Raw genomic sequence first — 20,559 nt, 5'->3', positions numbered from 1 at the left:
TTAGAACACCCAAAGAAGTGCCCCTCACTGTTTTCAGTCAACCTCTAACAAGCATTTGCAAGGCATTAGGTCTCGCATTAGGAAAGTTTGAGCTATTGTATTGTAAATGATTTTTTTTTATTTATGTGTTGGTTTTGAAAATAGCGAAATTAATAGCTGTTATTTACAATGCCAATAGTTATAACTTTCGCAAATGTGACACCTATAGTATTTGTAATGCAATGTGTTGTATTTACATGACTTAGATGTATTGATATTACAAATAACAATGGCTTTTAATTTTTTTTAATAATTAATACTTAAATAAAAGTTATTGTAATGTATAATGGCAATAGCTTAAACTTTTGTAAATAACTTTTGTGAAGATTATGTTCAGTGTATTTTATTGTGTCGAAAATCCAAGAACAGAAGTGAAATATTAACATACTTTTGTGACATTTGTAATAAAGGTTGAAACATTGATAGAACATATTTGAACCAGTTGTTGTTGAATGGTTGCACAGATTGATGCTGTGGTGGTGCTGAGTGATGCTGTGGCGTTCAGTGATGCTGTGGTAGCGCATAGTGATGTTGTGGTGCCCCTGAGTGATGCTGTGGTGGTGCTGAGTGATGATGTGGTGATGCGATAGATAGAGTGAGTGCGATAGATAGAGTGAGTGCGATAGATAGATAGAGGGACGGGGATAGATAGATAGGAGTGAGGGCGATAGATAGATAGAGGGACGGGGATAGATAGAGTGAGGGCGATCAATAGTTAGATGGATAGAGTGATGGCGATAGATAGAGTGAGTGAGGGCGATAGAGAGCTAGATAGTGTAATTATGTGGCGTGTAATTATGTGGCACGGAGTGGTATTTGGAGAGTATGTTGCATTGAGTCCAGTGTAATTATGTGGCATGTAATTATGTGGCACTGAGTATGAATTCTCACACATATGTATCAGAACTGAGGCCTGGAGGCAAACTGTGATGACTGGTAGGCTGGGAGCATTCCTGAAAGGTCAGTGTCACTGAAAAGCAAGTACTCTGGGGTAGAGTCAGTCATATGCAGACTCCTCCTGTCTAGGGCAGATGGCGGGGTGGGGTGAGTCAATTTGGGGGGGGCCCTCTGACAGGGCGCAAGGGCTGGCACAAGTATTGGCAGGCGCACAGCTGAGACAGACTTTCAGATAATTGATTACAGCAAGGATTCAAACCTGATAAGAACATAAGAGATGCAGGAAGAGTTAACAATGCAACTGTAGGCTGCGAGCTATGAACTGAATTTGATGGCACTTCGAAAGCAGCAAAGTACATGTGGCAACAGTAAATATTTTAAATAAATAATTCAGTGAAAAGAACTTGTAATATGTATTAAAATCCCACCGTTTGAGAAGTCAATGCTAAACTGTGCACACTATGATGCTGCTTGTGTTGGATAGCACACACCCATAGAACATAGCGGGCTTAGAAATTACCTCCTGGATTGAATGTGAGGTTTGGAGATCCGGGCATTCTGAGGATAAATGTGCCCCTAAAAGTGTGCAGTCTCACTGGCCTTGCAGTGGTAGCCTCTTGAAGGGGGTGGAGTGGAGCAACTCTGTCTGATGGGAACAACGGAGGAAGGCCCTCTGTCCCAAGCAGAGAACACAAAGAGTTCACTGCAGTGACTGCCTGACCGGAATGACTCTAGTGGGTGTGCAACATCCAGCTGAGGCAAACGCGGAAAGCGGCACATGAACCAGAATGAAGAGATAATAGACCGAGGAATGAGGCAGTTCCTGAAGGTCACGTGGGTCAGGGATAAGTTCAGCATATGCGTCAAAGACCCAGGCGGCATAAAAAAAAGGGTATGTATGGCCACAGAGGGGACAATACTCTGTGTGAAGATGGCAGTATTCAAGGGGGGGGGGGAAGAGAAATGTATCTTGTCCTTGTCACCAAAGTTAGCCTGTTACGTGAAAGGGTACAAGGCCAAGTAATTAATCAAGATTTATTAGTGTGAAAATTTGAGAAATAATAAGGCTGGCGCCTCATCATGCAATGCCCTTGGGGAACCAACAAACAGACAATTAGAAACTTCATGAGGTTCTTTGGACACAACCAAGGGAGGACAGGGAGGGGGGAAACAAAGAGGAGAAAGAGGGATAGGATTTAACAGTAACATGGAAGAAAATGAAGATCACTACACAAGGAAGGACGGGAGAGTGTAGAAAAAGGGAGGAAAGTGAGTGATGAATGAAGTGGAGATGGGGAGGGACAGACTGCAGTCTTTTAATGGAAATAAAGGACAGAAGAAGGTGAAAGACCAGCGGTGACGGTGGGGAGAGGTGTGGGCGGGGGCAGCAAGACAGAGACAGGCTGGGTGGGAGGAGAAAGGGAGCGAGTGAAAGCACAAGTTCAGTGGCGACGGTATGGAGGTGTGTGGGGCTGGGTGGAGGGGGAGAGCGGATTCCTTTGAAGTCTGATGCCGAGGCTCAGACAAATGGTGGTGTGCGATGTGGCTGGCGATGTGCACGCGCCTGGCTAACATGCACTGTTTGAGAAGTCAATGCTAAACTGTGCACACTATAATGCTACTTGCGTTGGATTGCACACACCCATAGAATATAGAGGGCTTAAAAATTACCTCCTGGATTGAATGTGAGGTTTGGAGTTCTGGGCATTCTGAGGATAAATGTGGCCCTAAAAGTGCACAGTCTCACTGGCCCTACAGTGGTAGCCTCTTGAAGGAGGTGGAGTGGAGCAACTCTGTCTGATGGGAACAACGGAGGAAGGCCCTCTGTCCCAAGCAGAGAACTCAAAGAGTTCACTGCAGTGACTGCCTGACCGGAATGACTCTAGTGGGTGTGCAACATCCAGCTGAGGCAAACACGGAAAGCAGCACATGAACCCCAGAATGAAGCGATAATAGACCGAGGAATGAGGCAGTTTCTGAAGGTCATGTGGGTCAGGGATAAGCTCAGCATATGCGTCAAAGACCCAGGCGGCATAAAAACAAGTCTGATGCGGGGGCAGGGGAGCGGCAGCCTTTGAAGTCTTGATGCCGAGGCACAGACAAATGGTGGTGAGTGATTTGTGATGTGGCTGGCGATGATATGCACGTGTCTGCCTACATGAACTGTATGCGATCCGCAGTGGGTAAAATTTTTAGGTCTGCTTACTATAAATCTCGCCTATCATCCCTTTGGGATGTAATAGGCGAGACCTAAAAACCGGGACATGAGACAAAATTGCAGAAGTCTGCAGGGACAGCTGGTGAAAACCTGGGATTGTCCCGGCAAATCCGGGACGTCTGGTCACCCTATACAACAAGTAACATCATACCTACAACAAGTCAGGAATATTGGCTTAGTCAATGGTTGTTAGTTGCTTAAGATAAATAAGCAGGAACTATGGCTTGTATATAATATTGACAACACTCCCACTTAAAGCCCCGGTGACACCACGACAATGTTGATGCTCCTGGGTTTCAAAAAGAGAAGGGAAATCCGGAGAGAAAATGACTCTCTTTAAAGGATTCCATTCCCCTACAAAGCTCACCTGGCATGACGTCATGCTGTAACTTCTCCACTAATGAGGAGCAAGCAGTGTGAGCAGCGCACACCGATGTGCCTGAGGTCACTGCAGTCCAGAAAAATGTACCGCCTGTGCAAGGGCACAAAACAGAGCCCGATAGAGACCCGTTTCGAGGCCCCCTTTAAAAAAACTGCCAGTGCTCAGGCCCGGTGAGACCCGGCCCACTTAAAGCCTTGGGAGAGTCTGTATGCTTCCCGTGCATGTGTGGGACTCTGTGAGATGGCTGTTTGTGTGTGCGGGCTGCGTGTCTCCTTTTGGCCTGGGAGGTCGTGTAACGTGCCACGGGGCGATAAGTTACACACATCTCTGACTGTTTATTCCGCCCACATGACTGTTTTTCCTACACTGTTACCTAAAGCCTTCCTTTCTGTGTTTGCCCCACCTGCAAGCTTTTGTTGGTTTCACATTTGGTAGATTCGTCAATTTACCTGCTCCGAACGCAGCATTACAAACAGAGACATATTTAAACACCGGTTTGCTTTTGGTGCCACCTAGCGGTCACTAATAAAAATCCAGCAGAAATTGTACAACACACACAATATTGATCTTGGCAGACATGGAGACTACTTTAAACAAGCATTGGCTATGCAAATTGAATTGGTCACTTATGTAAAAGTAAGTGAGATGGACAGGGATTGCCAATGCTTGTTTAAGGCGTGTTTCCTGCGCTCCAAGTTCAAAGGAGAGCAGCAATAATTGGCTGACACGAAACAAAAATCATAAATAAGTGGCTTATCCATGGCCTTGGATTCTAGGAGGGTATGTGCTACTACAGGCACCTCTTCAAAGTCTCATCAGTCTCCAGTCAGGGCATTCGAGGGGAGGTGGGGGCATGCTCATCATCCCACTTCTCTGGACCTGCTCCTGCGAGTGGGAGCTTGGCCCACCAATAGCTTGAGAAACCCAGCTCCCATGCAGTTAGGCTGCAACACAATTATCTACACCCCCACACACACTCACACGCTCGAATCCATCTTCTCCTCAAGCTCCCATGTCTCCTTCAGCCACACCACCGAGCTCCTCTGGACCGGCCACCGCTGCATCCACTTGACCTTCCAGAAACCCACCACACACCACCGCACCCAACAGATCCCTCGTCGCTGCTGGAGCAAAGTCACCGAAGAGCAACTACACTCAAACCTCGCTCTCAGCCCACCCACCGACACCTCCAACATTGAAGACGCCGCCTACATCCTCAGACGCAGGATCAACGGCTGCGCCAACACCCTCGCCCGCTGAAGAAACCCACCCACAGAGACACCAGCAAGAGAGCTAGCCTCAAAGCGAACCTGCAAGAAACCAGAGAAGAAACAGCACAATGAAAAGACACCGGACAGCCTCGCAGCCCAAAAAAGACGCCATCCGCAAACACCATCACCTCATCAAAGACCGCCTCGACAACAACGCACACAACAGCAAAGAGCTCTTCAACATCGTAAAGGAACTCTCCAAACACAGCTCCAACACCAATGCCATCCTGCCGTCGCAAGCCCTGTGCGACTCCCTCACCTACTTCCTCCACCACAAGATCGCTGACATCCACAACAGCTTCAACGCCCAGACAGCCCCAACAGACAGCAACACAACAGACCCTCCTCACACTATCGACCACGAACCCCTGCCAGCCTGGGCCAACATGAACATAGATGGCACCATCAAGACCATGAGCACAATCCACTCCGACTCCCAGTCAGACCCACTCCCACACTACATCTTCAACAAAGCCAGCAGCTCCATTGCGCCCCACCTGCGCAACGCCATCAATCTCTCCTTCGAGACCGCAACCTTCCCAGAGAACTGGAAACACACCGAGATCAACGCCCTACTCAAAAAACCCAAGGCGGACTCAAGAGACCTCAAAAACTTCCGGCCCATCTCCCTGCTTCTGTTCCCAGCCAAGGTCATCGAGAAGATCGTCAACAGACAGCTAACCTGATACCTCGAAGAAAACAGCATCCTGGACCCATCCCAGTCAGGGTTCCGCAGCAACCACAGCACGACACTGCCCTCATCGCCGCCACCGACGACATCAGACAATGGTGAGACCGCGGCCCACATCCTACTGGACCTCTCCGCCGCCTTCGACACCGTCTGCCACCGCACACTACGCACACGCCTCCACGACGCAGGGATCCGAGACAAGGCCTGGAATGGACCACCTCCTTCCTCTTCGGCGGAACCCAGAGCGTCCGCCTCCCCCCATTCCGATCCGAAGCCTCCAAGATCATCTGCGGCGTACCCCAGGGATCATCCCTCAGCCCGACACTGTTCAACATCTACATGGCCCTGCTTGCACAAGTCGCCCGACAGCACGACCTCAACATAATCTCCTACGCCGACAACACTCAACTGATCCTCTCCCTCAGCAAGGACCCCCTCACCGCCAAATCCAACCTCCACGAAGGAATGAAGGCCGTCGCCGCTTGGATGAAGATCAGCCAACTGAAGCTGAACTCGGACAAGACGGAGGTCCTCATCCTCAGCTCCAACCCTTCAGCCTGGGATGACTCCTGGTGGCCTACGGCACTGGGAGCAGCCCCGACACCCACCGACCACGCACGCACGCAACCTGGGGGTCATCCTCAACTCACACACTCTCCATGACCAAGCAAGTCAACGCAGTCTCCTCCTCCTGCTTCAACACCCTCCGCATGCTCCGCAAGATCTACAGGTGGATCCCGACCGATACAAGAAGAACAGTCACCCAGGCCCTCTTCAGTATCAGACTCGACTATGGAAACGCCCTCTACGCGGGAGCCCCGGCCAAGCTCATCAAACGACTGCAACGTATTCAAACGCCTCTGCACGCCTGATCCTTGACGTACCATGCCACAGCCACATCACCCCCCCACCTGAGAAACCTGCACTGGCTCCCCGTCAACAAGAGGATTTCCTTCAAGCTCCTCATCCACGCACACAAGGCACTCCACAAGACCGGCCCAGCCTACCTCAACAGACGACTCTTCTTCTACATCCCCAACCGCCAGCTCCGTTCTGCCGACTTCGCCCTCACCACCGCCGGCAGATCCTTCTCCCACCTCGCCGCTAAGACCTGGAACACCCTCCCACTGAGCCTACGACAGACCCAAGACCTGCTGACCTTCAGGAGGCTACTCAAGACCTGACTGTTCGACCAGTAGCGCCCCTCACCCCCCCCCCCTGTTTTCCTCCAGCACCTTGAGACCCTCACGGGTAAGTAGTGCGCTCTACAAATTCTTGATTGATTGATTGACAGTGCTTTGCACTATCTACAGCTCCCCAAACCCCAGCAGGAGCGAGCTCACACCATCATCTACAACCCTCCACAGTCAGTGTTCATGCGCCATTACCTACAGGCCACGCAAACTGTGTTCCACATCATTACCTACAAGTCATCACCTGCAGCCCGCTCTACTCGTCTACTTACAGCCTCCCCAGATGACATAACTCCTACGCCACTATCAACAGAACTCTTGTGGCAGTGCACCAATACTGGCACTTGTAGCCTCATAATGACAGGGTCCTACACAATAACCAACAGCTCCCTACAAGCCGAGCTTCAACACAATTAACCACAGCCCCCAGCCACCAGAGCCCCTGCCTCATTATTCACAACCCCCCAGCTCAGGGGCTGTGCCCACCCTACTCCCCGCAGACCATGACGCAGTGGGCTCCCGGGCTGCTCTGTGAGGGTGAAGGAACTAGGGCTCCTTCCCTCCTCTTAGCAAGTCTTGCGCAGCGCTTTTCTGAGTGACCAAAGGTGTGTAATTGGACAGGTACTTTTCTGCCGCCAGGAACATGCCAGATGTGCAGTCAGCCTTCAGCTCGGGTTGACACGTCTCCAGGAAATGCTGTAGCTCCTTCATCATCCCACGCACATTGGAGCTGTTCACGAGTGCAAAGCTCAGCTCAAGGGCTCTCCTGTGTGGAGACAGAGGGCACAGAACAGGGCATTAACTGGGGGCATTATGAGGCAGAGTCCTACCTGATAAGGCCACTGGAGATCAGGGGACATGAGGTCTGGTGGCATCAAAGTAATACACATAGCCTGGCTCTCAGCTGGGAACACCGTAAATAGGATGGCATGATGGCACCGAGCATGCATGCAGCGGGTCCAAGATCACAGGGCTATATCTGATGGGACACTTTTAATAAGATGACATGAATGCACAGAGCATGCATGCAGCGGGTCACAAAGGACAGGGCTCTATCAGCTGGGAACACTAAATAAGACGGCACAGAGCATGCATGCAGCGGGTCACAGATGGCAGGGCTCTATCAGCTGGGAACACTAAACAAGACGGCATGATGGCACAGAGCATGCATGCAGCGGGTCAAAGAGGACAGGGCTATATCTGATGGGACACTTAAGATGGCATGATGGTGTGGAGCATGCATGCAGTGGGTCACCGATGGCAGGGCTCTATCTGATGGATCACTGTAAATAAAATGGAATGATGGCACAGAGCATGCATGCAGCGGGTCACAGAGGGCAGGGCTCTATCTGATGGGACACTGTTAATAAGATGGCATGATGGCACAGAGCATGCATGGAGCAGGTCACAGAGGGCAGGGCTCTATCTGATGGGACACTGTTAATAGGATGGCATGGTGGCGCAGAGCATGCTTGCAGCGGGTCACCGACTACAGGGCTCAATCTGACACTGTAAATAAAAAGGAATGATGGCACAGAGCATGCATGCAGCGGGTCACAGAGGGCAGGGCTCTATCTGATGGGCCACAGTAAATAAGATGGCATAATGGAAAAAAGCATGCATTCAGCAGGTCACAGATGGAAGGGCTCTATCAGCTGGGAACAATGGAGATGAGAAAGCAGGATCTCACAGGGCACCAGTGTAATGCATCACAGGGTATAGGGCCCAGTCTTAGAGACACAATAGAGTTTTCAGTTAATGAAGGGAAAGGGTATTAAGGGAATGGGTCCCTGAAGTCGCACGCACACTGGAGATCAGAGGGCATAATAAAAAAGGATATTTCTGTAGGAATCCCAGAGAGCACACCATGTGCCTGAGTACAAGGGTGATCAACATGCATGGATGAGGGCCTAACCCAATCAGTCACCTAAAGAAACAATCTATGAAAAATGCCACCGATAGTCATGGAGGAACACTCTTGATGACCTATGGCAAATAGAGCCATTAACTGGCTCATCCTTTCACTATCCCCAACTCCCACACTTCATCCCCGACTCACTTACTCGCTATCTAGGACTCAACCACACCAGATTCTGGATTTATCCAGTCACTTTCAATGACTATTCATCCCAATCCCATCGCTCACTCCTAGATATTACATCACCCGTCTCACCCCCCCCCCCAATCTCCCCTCTGCCTCCTCTCCAGTTCCATCACGCACCTGTTCACGGAGGCATCCGAATCCTTAAGTAAATCCACAATGGTGCTTCGATGCCTCTGTACGGCTGTGTGATCTGTCTGTACCAGCCGCAGGAGAGAGGTGAGCGCCACATATCTACAAAGAGAGCTGGAATGAGAAAGGATAGGGAATCCCACTCTCACCCTACTATTACCAGAAACCCGACCATTTTTTATGCCACCCAATGTCAATGTAAAGTAACCACTGTTTGTACGGGCAAATATTCTGCCCTCCAAGTTCGCTCTCCCCCCTTGACTCTACTGCAAAAGATACAACATAATTTAAAACGCAAGGTTGAATACAGAGAATGGTCTCATTAATACTCTCCTAAGGAAGGCCATATACTTTTTAAAAGCAGAAACATGTTGTGAAATAGAAATATTTAGGTGCACCAGAGAAAAGCAGAGATTAAATGCCGAAACTTATGTTCAATTTTCACATGCCATGAAAGTGAACACCTTATCCTCAAATGTGGAAGAAACTCAAAGAAAGGTATGTATGTTGAATAACCTTAGTGAAAAGTTTGCTGGAATTTTAAATAAAATGCCTATTTAAGACTATTAACTTAAAAAACAATACAATCCTAGAATATTCCTCATAATTCCTTTTCATCCTACATAAATATTCATCTGGTGCTAGTACATCCAGTGAATTAATCAGCCTCAATAAATATTTAACAACCTCATGAATAACAATAATTGTTTGATAAATAAAGGAGATTGCAATCTACTTCCTAACTACAATAACATAAAACAGTCCCAAAAAATATTCTAAATCAGCTTTTATATTCAACCAATAAATATATTGTTTGTTATGGCTTTTAATTTGTGGAGATAAAGCTGTAAACACCATAAGTGTATTTATAGTCAAAGGCCTACTATGTATCTAACTCCAGATAAGGAAAAATTGGTTGTATGTTTGGATGTATGAGGTATTTCTATAGCACAAACCTAGCCAAAAAGCAGCCCTGCACAGGTTCAAAGAGAAGCATAAAGTCAATGGGTGATAGAAGTGGGTGATTTGTGGAATGCTAATCCACTGCGATGTAGTGTTCTTTAAAGAGGTGCATCTCCAACTCTTTCCCTAAATGAAGCATCGTTGGCGTGGTATCGATCGATACAGGGATATTATTCCAGATACTAAGGTGCATAGATTTAGAAAGCCAGTGACCTTGTTTTTCTTTTTTATGCTTCTTAATGGCAGCAGGTGTGCCAAGATCACCAGAGATGGTGAGCTTGTCGGGAAGATAAGCGGGAGTTCTGATCGTGATGGCCTGGCCAATCAGACAATTCCTTTTTAGCGTAAAGCAAGATCTGGCACACAAAAACTGCTAATCAAAACATAAGGACTGGAGAGTCCTCTTCAGTGCAAACTCAGCGTAATCACCATCGCGTGGCCCTAAAGAGAAGACATCCAATAACTCCACCCATCTGTCTCTTAACCCCATAGCACGTTTGCTGCTTCCTTTCCATAACTACGTTCTAACAGTAAGAATCATTTTATCTTGACAAAACAGCTTTGCGGAGTAGAAGAAGAAATGTTATCTTGGGGTGGCAAGTGTAAAGAGTAGGTGTATTTTACAGAGTATTTGTGCCAAAAGATTCTACATTATATCCAACTCTACTATTACGGCCTCTAACATAACACACTGAGAAAGATTCACATTTTCTACAGAATGCCCCTTCCAAAATTACCCAATACACAGAGGGGTCCAATAAAGGCAGCTTTGAATCATAAATAGGCCGAGTAATTGCTGTGGTTTTAAAAGTGGAGGGGGCATTACCTACAGTAATGATGCACTTTTCATTTCAAATTATAAGCAAATTATTTTCCTAAATATGTGTCGTGTGATAACTCTTCCATGTAGTTTCACTTAATTGTCATAAAAATGGAAGTTAGCGCAAGGCAAAAATGATCATTTTCACTTCATCAATATTAGCTATTAGCCTATTAATTACACAATATTGCTTAGTTGTAAGTGATGAATATTAGTAGTGTCTGCTTTGGATTTGGAACTAGTTCTTCATCAGAACAAATAAGGAATTAATTTAAAGCACTACTCAGATATGGAAGGACACTTTAAGAGGTACAGATGGTGGGTTTAGCTAGCTGTTAGTCATAACATATAATGAATTCACTGATTGCACTGTTTGGTTTAACAAGGAATTAGTTGAAAGCACTGTCCATAAATGCAAGTACCTTATTGGAGGTACTAGGAATTTGCAGCTAGCTGATCACCAAAAGGATAAGGAATTTGCCACGTAGACTGTATACAAAGGTTCCATGTCTGGCCTACGCAAGGAATTAAGGGAATGCATCGCCAGAACGTGCATGAAACTCAGTGGAGGTCCCGTTGTGGTGTGAAAGTAGTCAGTCCTCCAGCAGAACCTCAGCAGAGATGTGCGATATACTTAATGTGTCTCTGTGGGAATGGGGACGACGCGTCGTGGAGTGGATGTCCTGGTAGGATGTACAGGCAGCTCTTCCCAACCATGGCCAGAACCAATGAAACATTCTTTGCAAGTGCTATTGGGATGTGAAAACAATACTAAAGATGTTTTACTGTTTACTGGCCAGTGCGAGGAATTAGTTGTGGCACGAACTTTAGGTAATGTGCAGTTTGGTGTGGAGGCACAGCTAAGGCACTGATCCACTGGAGAATGAATTCAGTGAAGCGACACTGAGATGTGAACGGGATTTAAAGAAGGCATCTAAAGACTGTGCAAGGAACTAAGTGAAGGCACTATAGAGACATGTGCACAATTGGGCTAAGGAAAATGCTGGCATGTACAAAGGCTGCTGCCCAGCCCCCCCAAGGACGAAGGGGCAAAAAACAGACACTTAAATAAGGATACCCAGGGGTAACAGAGGGCACAATGCTCTCCTAACATCTTTACCTGATGTTCTTATCATTATTCACAAGAAAGCGTCCCAGGATGTTCACCGCCAACACCTGAGAAGACAGAAGCCAAAGTATATGGATAAAACAAGAGGTAAAACGAACAGCAACGGGATGTACAGTGAGTTAGAGGGAGAAACTACACAAAGAAGAAGAGGACGCCTTAAACTTGATCTTGGCGAAACGTGAACTTCGTGGGTGAAGTTAGATCTTTTCTCCATGGTATTCAATACACACAACCCCCAAAGTAAGACACACCCTATTAGTGATAAATGCGGAGGCAAAGGGAGAATTCAGAACACGTACAAATACTCTTAGTGGGTAGAAATATGGGAGTTTCTGCTGCTCCAGGTCCTACCACTTGTTTCTGTTTAGGATCCAAGTTTCTTACCCGCAGCCCACTGACAGATTTAATGTCCATAATGGTGAGAACTGTCTCGTACAGGATGGCGTTCCCGGCATTCCGATTTGTATCTGTGTTTGTGGCAACCTGAAAAAAAAGAAAACCAGGCGGATCAGCAGGAGGTAAAGCAGCCCCCATACTTGTTTCCTTATCTTTTAGAGGCATGTGCAGCCGTGGCCGGGGGTCTCCCTATAAGAGCAGTTGTGTACCTCTTGCTCCCCTACCCCCTCCTAGGCTGGGTTACATCACAAGCATTCGCAAACGCGACGTGCTGTGTCAGTGAAAGAAGAGCCATTGGATGCTTCTTGTACTAAGAATCAAGGGAGCCCTAGAGTCGCCAGGGACCTTGTGTAGTCCCAGTATATCAGAACAGTGGCCCCTAGACACACAATATCAGCAATCTTAAATACCGAATGGATGTTTATTTGTAACAAAAGAAAAAAAAAGAAAAAAATGGAAAAAAGTGTGTAAAGGTGACAAAACATGCTTGTTGCTCGCTTTTAGGTGATACACACTTGATAATAGTGGTCAAAGTGCATATCCAAAACAAGAACAGTACAGCTCATTGCAAATGAATAAACAGTGCAAATAGGGTCAGTAACAACAGCAGACGTTTCGATCCCGTAAGAGGATATAGGGATCATCAGGACTCAAAGGTTTTTTGGAGTTTGATGGTATAAAGCTTCAAAGTGCTATAGGCAGAACTACTATAGGTACTAGTGAAAATTCCAGACTAAGAGGTGCCAGTATCCCAAAGTGCTCCAAATAAAGATCCGAGGGCAGCCGGCGCTCCAGTGAAAAGGATGAGCAGTGCGGACATGGGGTAGAGTGCTCTGGGGACCATAGTGTGCTCCAAATGGAAGGTCCAAAGCGTCAGGGGATGCAGTGCTTGAAAGGCTAGAACTGGAAGCACCCAGCATGGAAAAGGGCCATGAAGGGAAGTGCAATGGATAGTAGCAGGGAACCTGGCGAGCTGCAGGAAAGACTTCGGAGGAAGTCCTACTTCACCACCAGGCTGCAGAGCGGATGCCACTGAGAGTAGCTCTTGGCTCTCCTTCTATAGAGGCAACTTATGCCGGCTTGCAGCAGGCCCACCACCAGGGTGTAGGTGTCACTGGAAAATGCATTCTAGGTTCACATCTTCCTCGTCAGGGGCCTGATCCCTTCAGCAGTATCCTTGCAAACAGATGCCATGGTGTATTACGCCAGCAACAGGTAAGAACTATGGGCATTACTGCAGGGGCAGTGATCCTCACTCATTTGCAGTCTATGGTCCCGATGTTAGGCCACACAAACGCCACGGATACTGCCAGGAGACCTGTCAAGATCAGGGTTGCATCACACCACATCAAAGTCACATCATTTTGAAATTGAAAAAATCATCAGTACACTGCAGCGCTACAGGCGAGTTTATGAGCTGCAGCAAAATGATTTTAGGAGGGACTTTGTTCAAATTTAAGCGCAGCTTATTTCTGTTTGTAAACCGCTTACATCTCGACAAAGAGTAAAGCCATGGGCTCACCATTTTATCAGCGTAAGAAAATATGTACATCTGAGCATGGTCTGATGGAGCAAGCGGTGACGTGGGCTTTCAGAGGGCAGTATAACATCAACATCCACGAGCAAGGAGCAGAGATAACCTGCTCAAAGTGTGGGACTGAACTAAATAGGTGTTCACGTGACGGGATATATGAACATAAATAATCATACAAGGATATGCGTTTGGAATAAACCCAAACGCAAGAATCAATTAGCATTTTGGAAATATGTTTGTAAAACAATAAATTACAACCAAAATGTTGCTCACAGAAGTGAAAAGTACCACTTTCACAAAAATTGCTCACCCATTGGCAAGAAAAACCTATACTGAAATATAGAAAGCTAAAAAAAGAAAATTACACAAAAGCTGAGAAAAAGAGCAACTCGGCTGTGGAAAGCATGAAGAATTCCCATAATGCAGATGTGTTGGAATGGGCTTTCAATAAAGTAAAGAAGACTAGTAAAGAGACGGTATTGTATCCTGGCAATGACAAGAATGTTATGAAATTCTTGAGTTATAAAAAGCATTAACATATATATAGGTCATCCCTGCCCCATTAATTAACAATCACTGGGGGATTCAATCTGCAGATGCCAGTCTTTAAAAAATGCTAAGTAACCATGTTAAGATAATATTTAGAAGAGCATAGAACTTAAAGCAGAAACAGACCAACAGTCAGCACCATCTATTTCATTTCATAGCTGGTCATAGGGCAAATTACCAAGTTTTCTCAAAAGTGCAAAATGTAGTATTTGTAAATACGAGTTACAGGAACACACAAGTACAAAAAAAAGTGGAGACAGCAGTTGTGTCAAAAAATCAATTGACTTCTTAATTATGATACCAAATATAAACTCGACATGAGCACTTCAGAATAAAAGGGAAACTTTGTATGTGGGTTGAACTATTCACTCTACCAAGACAATAACCCAGGAGCATGATAATGGAACTAGAGCCAGAACAACATAAGTTACTTACCTGTAAACTGTGGTTCTCCAGTATTGGTGTCTTTCATAGATTCACATGCTTGAATATTCCCCGTCGTCGAAGTGGGAGTCCCACGGTACATAAAATAGCAGTAATATATGCATATATAGATGAAAAAATTACATAATCATACATATATACATATAGAGCAATAAGATATTAAGATATCATAAAGTTAAGAAAGTACCATAGAACAGAATAGGCCCATAGCAGCCTAAGGGAGAATTCACTTTAGTAACATTTTAGAGTCATTTTAATGGACCACAATCCAGCCAATCAGGCTACAGCACCCTCTAGAACTTTCTCCTCAGAAGCCCAAGTCCTCAGATTTTTGTAGCACAAAGTGATCAAGAGTACATGAGGAGAAGAGAGCCTCTGAGGGGAGGAAGGGTGGGTCGCATGTGAATCTATGAAAGACACCAATACTGGAGAACCACAGTTTACAGGTAAGTAACTTATGTTCTTCTCCAGTATTAGGGGTGTCTTTCATAGATTCACATGCTTGAATAAGAATAGAAAGCAGTAAAGCACAACATGAGTCATAAAGGTAGCATAAGCAAAGTACATAACACAACTGTTCATACTATGATTAGTTTGAGAAAAAACCTTTATGACTGGAGGCGGAAAGCAACAGAGGCTCACCTTATTGGAAAAGATTCCGTATCACCGCTTGTCCCACAGCTGCGTCTGCGGCGTCTGCTGCTCCGAGACAGTAGTGCTTCGTAAACGCGTGTCTGCTCGACCACGTTGCAGCTCTGCAGATGTGGCGTAGAGGCACTCCCGCAAAGAGGGCTGTGGAAGTCGACACCGCCCTTTTGGAGTGGGCTCGTACAGGAGTAGAGAGGGGTTTTCCAGCCCGTTGGTGGCAAAAAGCAATGGCAGAGGAAATCCACCTAGTGATGGATTGTTTGGTAACTGGCTGTACTTTGCATATTGGGCCATAGGCCACGAAGAGCTGATCTGATTTTCGAAAAGGCGCAGTGCGCTAAATGTAGAATTTCAAACAACGGTTTAAGTCCAATGAATGCAGGGAACGTTCTGCAGGAGACTGAGGATTAGGGAAAAATGTCTTAAGGATGACAGGTTCATTAAGGTGGAAATCGCTTGGAACCTCAGGAATCCATTTTGGGTTGGTGCGTAGTGTAACCGCTTCTTTAGAAAACTTAAGAAAAGGAGGTTGGATCGTACATGCTTGAATGTCACTTACTCGCCTGGAGGATGTTAGTGCGAGTAGAAGAGCAATCTTCCACGGGAGGAATATTAAGCCCGCTGAATGGATGGGCTCGAAAGGAGGTAGGAGGAGCTGAGATAGGACCAAATTTAAGCGCCAAGCAGGCGGAGGCGGAGGGCGACGAATGGGTGGAAACATCCGAAAAAGGCCCTTGAAAAACTGTTGGATAATTCGAGAGGAAAATAATGACGTGGAACCATCATGACGGAAGTGGGAGAGTGCCGCCAAGAAGACTTTAAGGGTGGAATGAGAAAGTCTTGATTTTGCAAGGGACAGGAAAAAAGGCAGAATTTGTTCCGGCTTGGCGGTCATTGGATCCAAGGCTTTAGTGTGACACCAGACACAGAAACGCTTCCACTTTAGTTGATAGGTTTTAATGGTGGATGGAGCACAAGCATGAGCCAGCACTTCTCTGCAATCTGCGTCGATGTTTAGACGTGCAAACTCATTGTGTTCAGGTTCCAGGCATGTGGCAGGAGATACGCCGGATCTGAACGGCAGATTTGCCTTTGCTTCATTGTCAGGAGGTGAGGCAGAGGATGAAGCAGAATTGGATCGCTCTGAGAAAAACAGGAGGAGATCCGTGAACCATGGGCGCCGTGGCCACCTGGGTGCTATTAGGATGACATGACAGGGTTGAAGCCTCATCCTGTGTAACAGGCGCGGAACTAGAGGGAGCGGAGGGAAAGCGTAGATGAATTCGTTCGACCAATTGATCGAAAATGCATTCCCGTTCGACTCTCTGTGGGGATGACGACTTGCAAAGCGTTGGCATTTCCTGTTGGAGGCAGTCGCAAAAAGATCCATCTGTGGCTGGCCTCACTGACGGAAGATGAACTCTAGAGTTGGTTGATTGAGTTCCCACTCGTGATTGTTTGTGAGAGACCTGCTGAGTGAGTCCGCTAGGACATTGGAGACACCCGGCACATGGATCGCTGAGAGATGGACTTGATGGTGAATCGCCCAGTCCCATATTTCTTGTGCTTGCCTGGAGAGCAGAAGAGACCTTGTGCCGCCCTGTTTGTTGAGTGTGTGCATGCTGGTGGTGTTGTCTGTCCGCACCAGCAGCGATTGGCCCTGCACTACCCGCTGGAAAGATTTTAGGGCAAGGAAAAGTGCCAGAAGTTCTAGGCGATTTATGTGCCATGTGCGTTGGAGCGCAGTCCACTTTCCTTTGATGGACAAACCTTCGAGGTGTGCTCCCCAACTCACCAACGACGCGTCTGTCATGAGCGTCAGTGTCGGAGTCGTCTCTTGAAAAGGCCGTCCCATGGAGATGTTTGGAGGGTGAGCCCACCACTCCAGTGCAGACTGAATGCGGGGCGTGAGGTGAATCTTGTCGTTGAACGACCCCGAGATCTGTTTCCTCTGCTTGTCTAGTTCCTCTTGCACGACTCTCAAATGTGGTCTGCAATGTGGAATCAGATGTATGCAAGAAGAGGCCATGCCCAGGAATGATTTTAATGTCCGGACAGAAACGTACTGTTTTGACAGCAGGGAAAGTACCATTTTGAGAATGCGGTCCTGTCGTTCCTGGGAGACAAACACCTTTGCCAGTTGAGAATCTAGCAAGGCTCCTAGAAAATCTTGCTGCTGTGATGGGCGAAAGTGTGTCTTTTGGCGATTGACTGAAAGGCCCAAGGTGCGAAAAAGCGAGATGCAGACCTGAGTGTGCTGATTCGCCACCTGGTATGACGGAGCCTTTATAAGACAGTCGTCTAGGTAAGGGTAAAATTGGATGCCCTGAAGGCGCAGAAAAGCAGCTACCGGAGCCATGATCTTTGTAAAGACCCTCGGTGCTGAGCGAAGGCCGAACGGCAGGACTTTGAACTGGAAGTGGAGATGTCCGACTGTGAAACGAAGATATTTTCTGTGTTTGTGGTGAATCGGCACATGAAAATATGCGTCCTAGAGGTCGATAGTGGAGAAGAATTCTCCGGGATCGAGGTAATTTAAAATTTGGAGTAGTGTTAACATTTGAAATGTTTTTGCTGTGATTAATTTGTTCAGGGCCCGCAAGTCCAAAATAGGGCGCCACTCTCCCGACTTTTTCTTGATTAAAAAGAAGCGGGAGTAAAAGACGTTGCCCTGCTGCCCCTGCGGTACCACTTCGAGAGCCCCTTTTTTTAATCATCAATTTGACTTGAGCCAATAGTTCTTTGTAATGAGGTGGGGGCGGACCAGTAGGTGGGCGGGTGGGAGGAAATTTTATACATTCTAGAGTATGTCCCTTTGAGATCACATCCAGGACCCAATGATCGGAGGTGATGTTTGACCAATTTAAGATGGACTTGGAGATCCGACCTCCAATTTTCACAGACGGTGTGTACTTTACGCTGGGGTTGTCACTATTTCTTAGCGTTGGAACCACCTCTGTACGTGGTTTTTCTCTGGTATGGTCTTGAATTGGTCTGGCGACTTTGAGACTGGTAGTTATTTCGTTGTCTATTGTCGTTATAGGAACGATATTGGCTGGAGCCACGAAAAGTGCTGCCGCCCCTACCACGTGCTCCTCGAAACGGCTGTTTCTTAAATTGAAATGTTGCTAAAGCCTTGGCCGTATCCGAATCCTTTTTAATGGATTCGAGAGCGTCATCGACATGTTTGCCGAAGAGCGAATCAACATCGTAGGGTAGATCAAGAACTCGTGCTTGAACCTCTGGACGGAAAGCAGTTGACTTTAACCATCTTTGGCGTCGCAAAACAGCGGGCCCCGCCAATTGCCTGAATCCCGTAGATGAGATGTCGACAACACAGTTGATGATCTCTGAAGAGATCTTCTCTCCCTCCTGCACAATGGCTTGCGCTTCCGCGCGGATGGCCTCCGGAAATTGTGGAACTAACGCTGCAATTTCGGACCACATCTGGCGGTCATACCGTCCAAGAATTGCTAGGGAATTAGCCGCCCTAACTGTTGTGGCCGCCATAGTGGTAAACTTTTTCCTGATGGAATCCAATTTGCGGCCCTCTTGATCAGGGGGAGATGCGAGTGGTGTTGCAGGATTGAGTGACCTTTTCTGAACCGCCTGTGTTATGACGGAATCCGCCTTTGGCTGAGAAAGGAGGCATGCTGGAGAGTTCGCAGGCGCTTTATATTTTTTATCAAGTCTTTGTAAAACGTCCGGGATCGAATTAGGCCGCTCCATTAGTTTGAGACCTTCCTTCCAAATGTGATCGATGATCGGGATGGTGTGGGCTTGCCTCTGAGGAAGGTCTTTGAAATCATATAAAAAACAGTCTGTCTGTTGGACTTCTAAAGTGAGGTGAAACCTTTTGGCAGCACGGATCATCAAGTTGTGAAAGCTGCCAATGTCCACTGGAGGCGAAGCTCTTGGCGATGTAGGCGGAGTAGAAGGTGTTTGGGCCCTGTAGTCATCCCAATCAGCGAGGACGTTATCGTCGTCATCTTGATCCGTGTTTTGAGGGTCCTGGTCCTCATTATCAGTATCCTGCTGAAGCCGTACTGGTGATTTGGGTGTTACTGTAGGGACAGAAACTTGTGGTTGTGGAGGAGGATGCGGAGCTGGAGAAGCAGGTCTTGATGGCGGAAACCTGCGATTATAATCATCCAGCATGTGCTGCAAATTAGACACTAAAGACAGTGGTATTTGTGTCATCTGTTCCGTTATGGGTGTTTCAGAGTGATCTATGGGGAAGAGATGTGCCCCATCTTCGATTTCCTCTTCCTCCTCCTCGTCATAGTCCTGGCACTTAATATTACGTTCAGAGGGGCTAGACGCGGGTCGAAACGCATCATCGACATATGAGCCGTCATTAGAGCCCTCCTCCGCGGACTGAAAATATTGTTCAGGAAGAGCAGAGCCACTCTTTACAGGACTTAAATGCAGAAGAGGTACTCATCTTTTGACCATTGAAGCGGTGACCACTGTGAAAGTGGTGGCTGTGGCCAGTGGATGGTGTGAGGTTGACGAGCTCGTCAACGAAGCGGCAGAAGATTCTGAAGGAGGCTGAATTGTCAGCGCTGGGTCTGCTGATGAAGAATCCGTAGCCAGATGCGACTTCCCTTTATTCTTCGTCGACAAAGTTTTTTTTCGCCATCGACGACGCAGTCGACGAAGAGGGTAGCGTCGACGAAGAGGTCACCATCGACGAGGATGCGGTCGTCAGAATTTTACTCGTCGACGAAGGTGGGACCGTCGTCGAGGATGCAACCGTCGACGGAGTTTTCACCGTCGACGAAGAGGTTCCCGTCGACGATGGTGTAGCTTTCGTCGACGAAGATGTACGCGTCGACGAAGATGGACGCGTCGACGAAGATGGACGCGTCGACGGAGGCTTTTTCGTCAACGAGGTCTTGGCAGTCGTTGACGAGATCTTAATGATGGAAGCAATGGGTCTCACCTCATGGGTCGTCGTCAACGAGGTGGACGTCGTCGACATAGTTCCAGAAGACATTGAACATGTCGTCGTCGACGTAGAGACTGCATCAACTGATTTGGTCGTCGTCGATGACGGACGAGTCGACGAGCCCGTCGACGAGCCAGTGCCCGTTTTAGAAGATGATGGCACGGCTTTGGACTGTGACGCCAGAGAACCAGGTCCCGTAGG

The 20,559-nt window shown here is 47.2% G+C and overlaps 1 protein-coding gene across 4 annotated transcripts in view; it reads right to left on the bottom strand.

The window, feature by feature from the left end:
- Positions 1 to 20,559, bottom strand: part of AP1G2 (adaptor related protein complex 1 subunit gamma 2) — a 130,068-nt gene that overhangs the window by 38,432 nt on the left and 71,077 nt on the right. For all 4 annotated transcript variants that reach the window (XM_086923703.1, XM_086923705.1, XM_086923704.1 and 1 more), the window contains exons 9-12: positions 12,221 to 12,319; positions 11,828 to 11,883; positions 8,913 to 9,026; positions 7,317 to 7,457 (exon numbers count right to left, since the gene is read on the bottom strand). In XM_086923703.1, coding sequence (XP_086779829.1) covers positions 7,317 to 7,457; positions 8,913 to 9,026; positions 11,828 to 11,883; positions 12,221 to 12,319 — 410 coding nt within the window. The remainder of the gene's footprint in view (positions 1 to 7,316; positions 7,458 to 8,912; positions 9,027 to 11,827; positions 11,884 to 12,220; positions 12,320 to 20,559) is intronic.

This window comes from Lissotriton vulgaris, chromosome 5 (assembly GCF_964263255.1).
Source record: "Lissotriton vulgaris chromosome 5, aLisVul1.2, whole genome shotgun sequence".
In the NCBI taxonomy this organism is placed as follows: domain Eukaryota; kingdom Metazoa; phylum Chordata; class Amphibia; order Caudata; family Salamandridae; genus Lissotriton; species Lissotriton vulgaris.
Note: the sequence above shows the minus strand (reverse complement) of the source record. Positions and strands in the feature narration are given on the sequence as shown.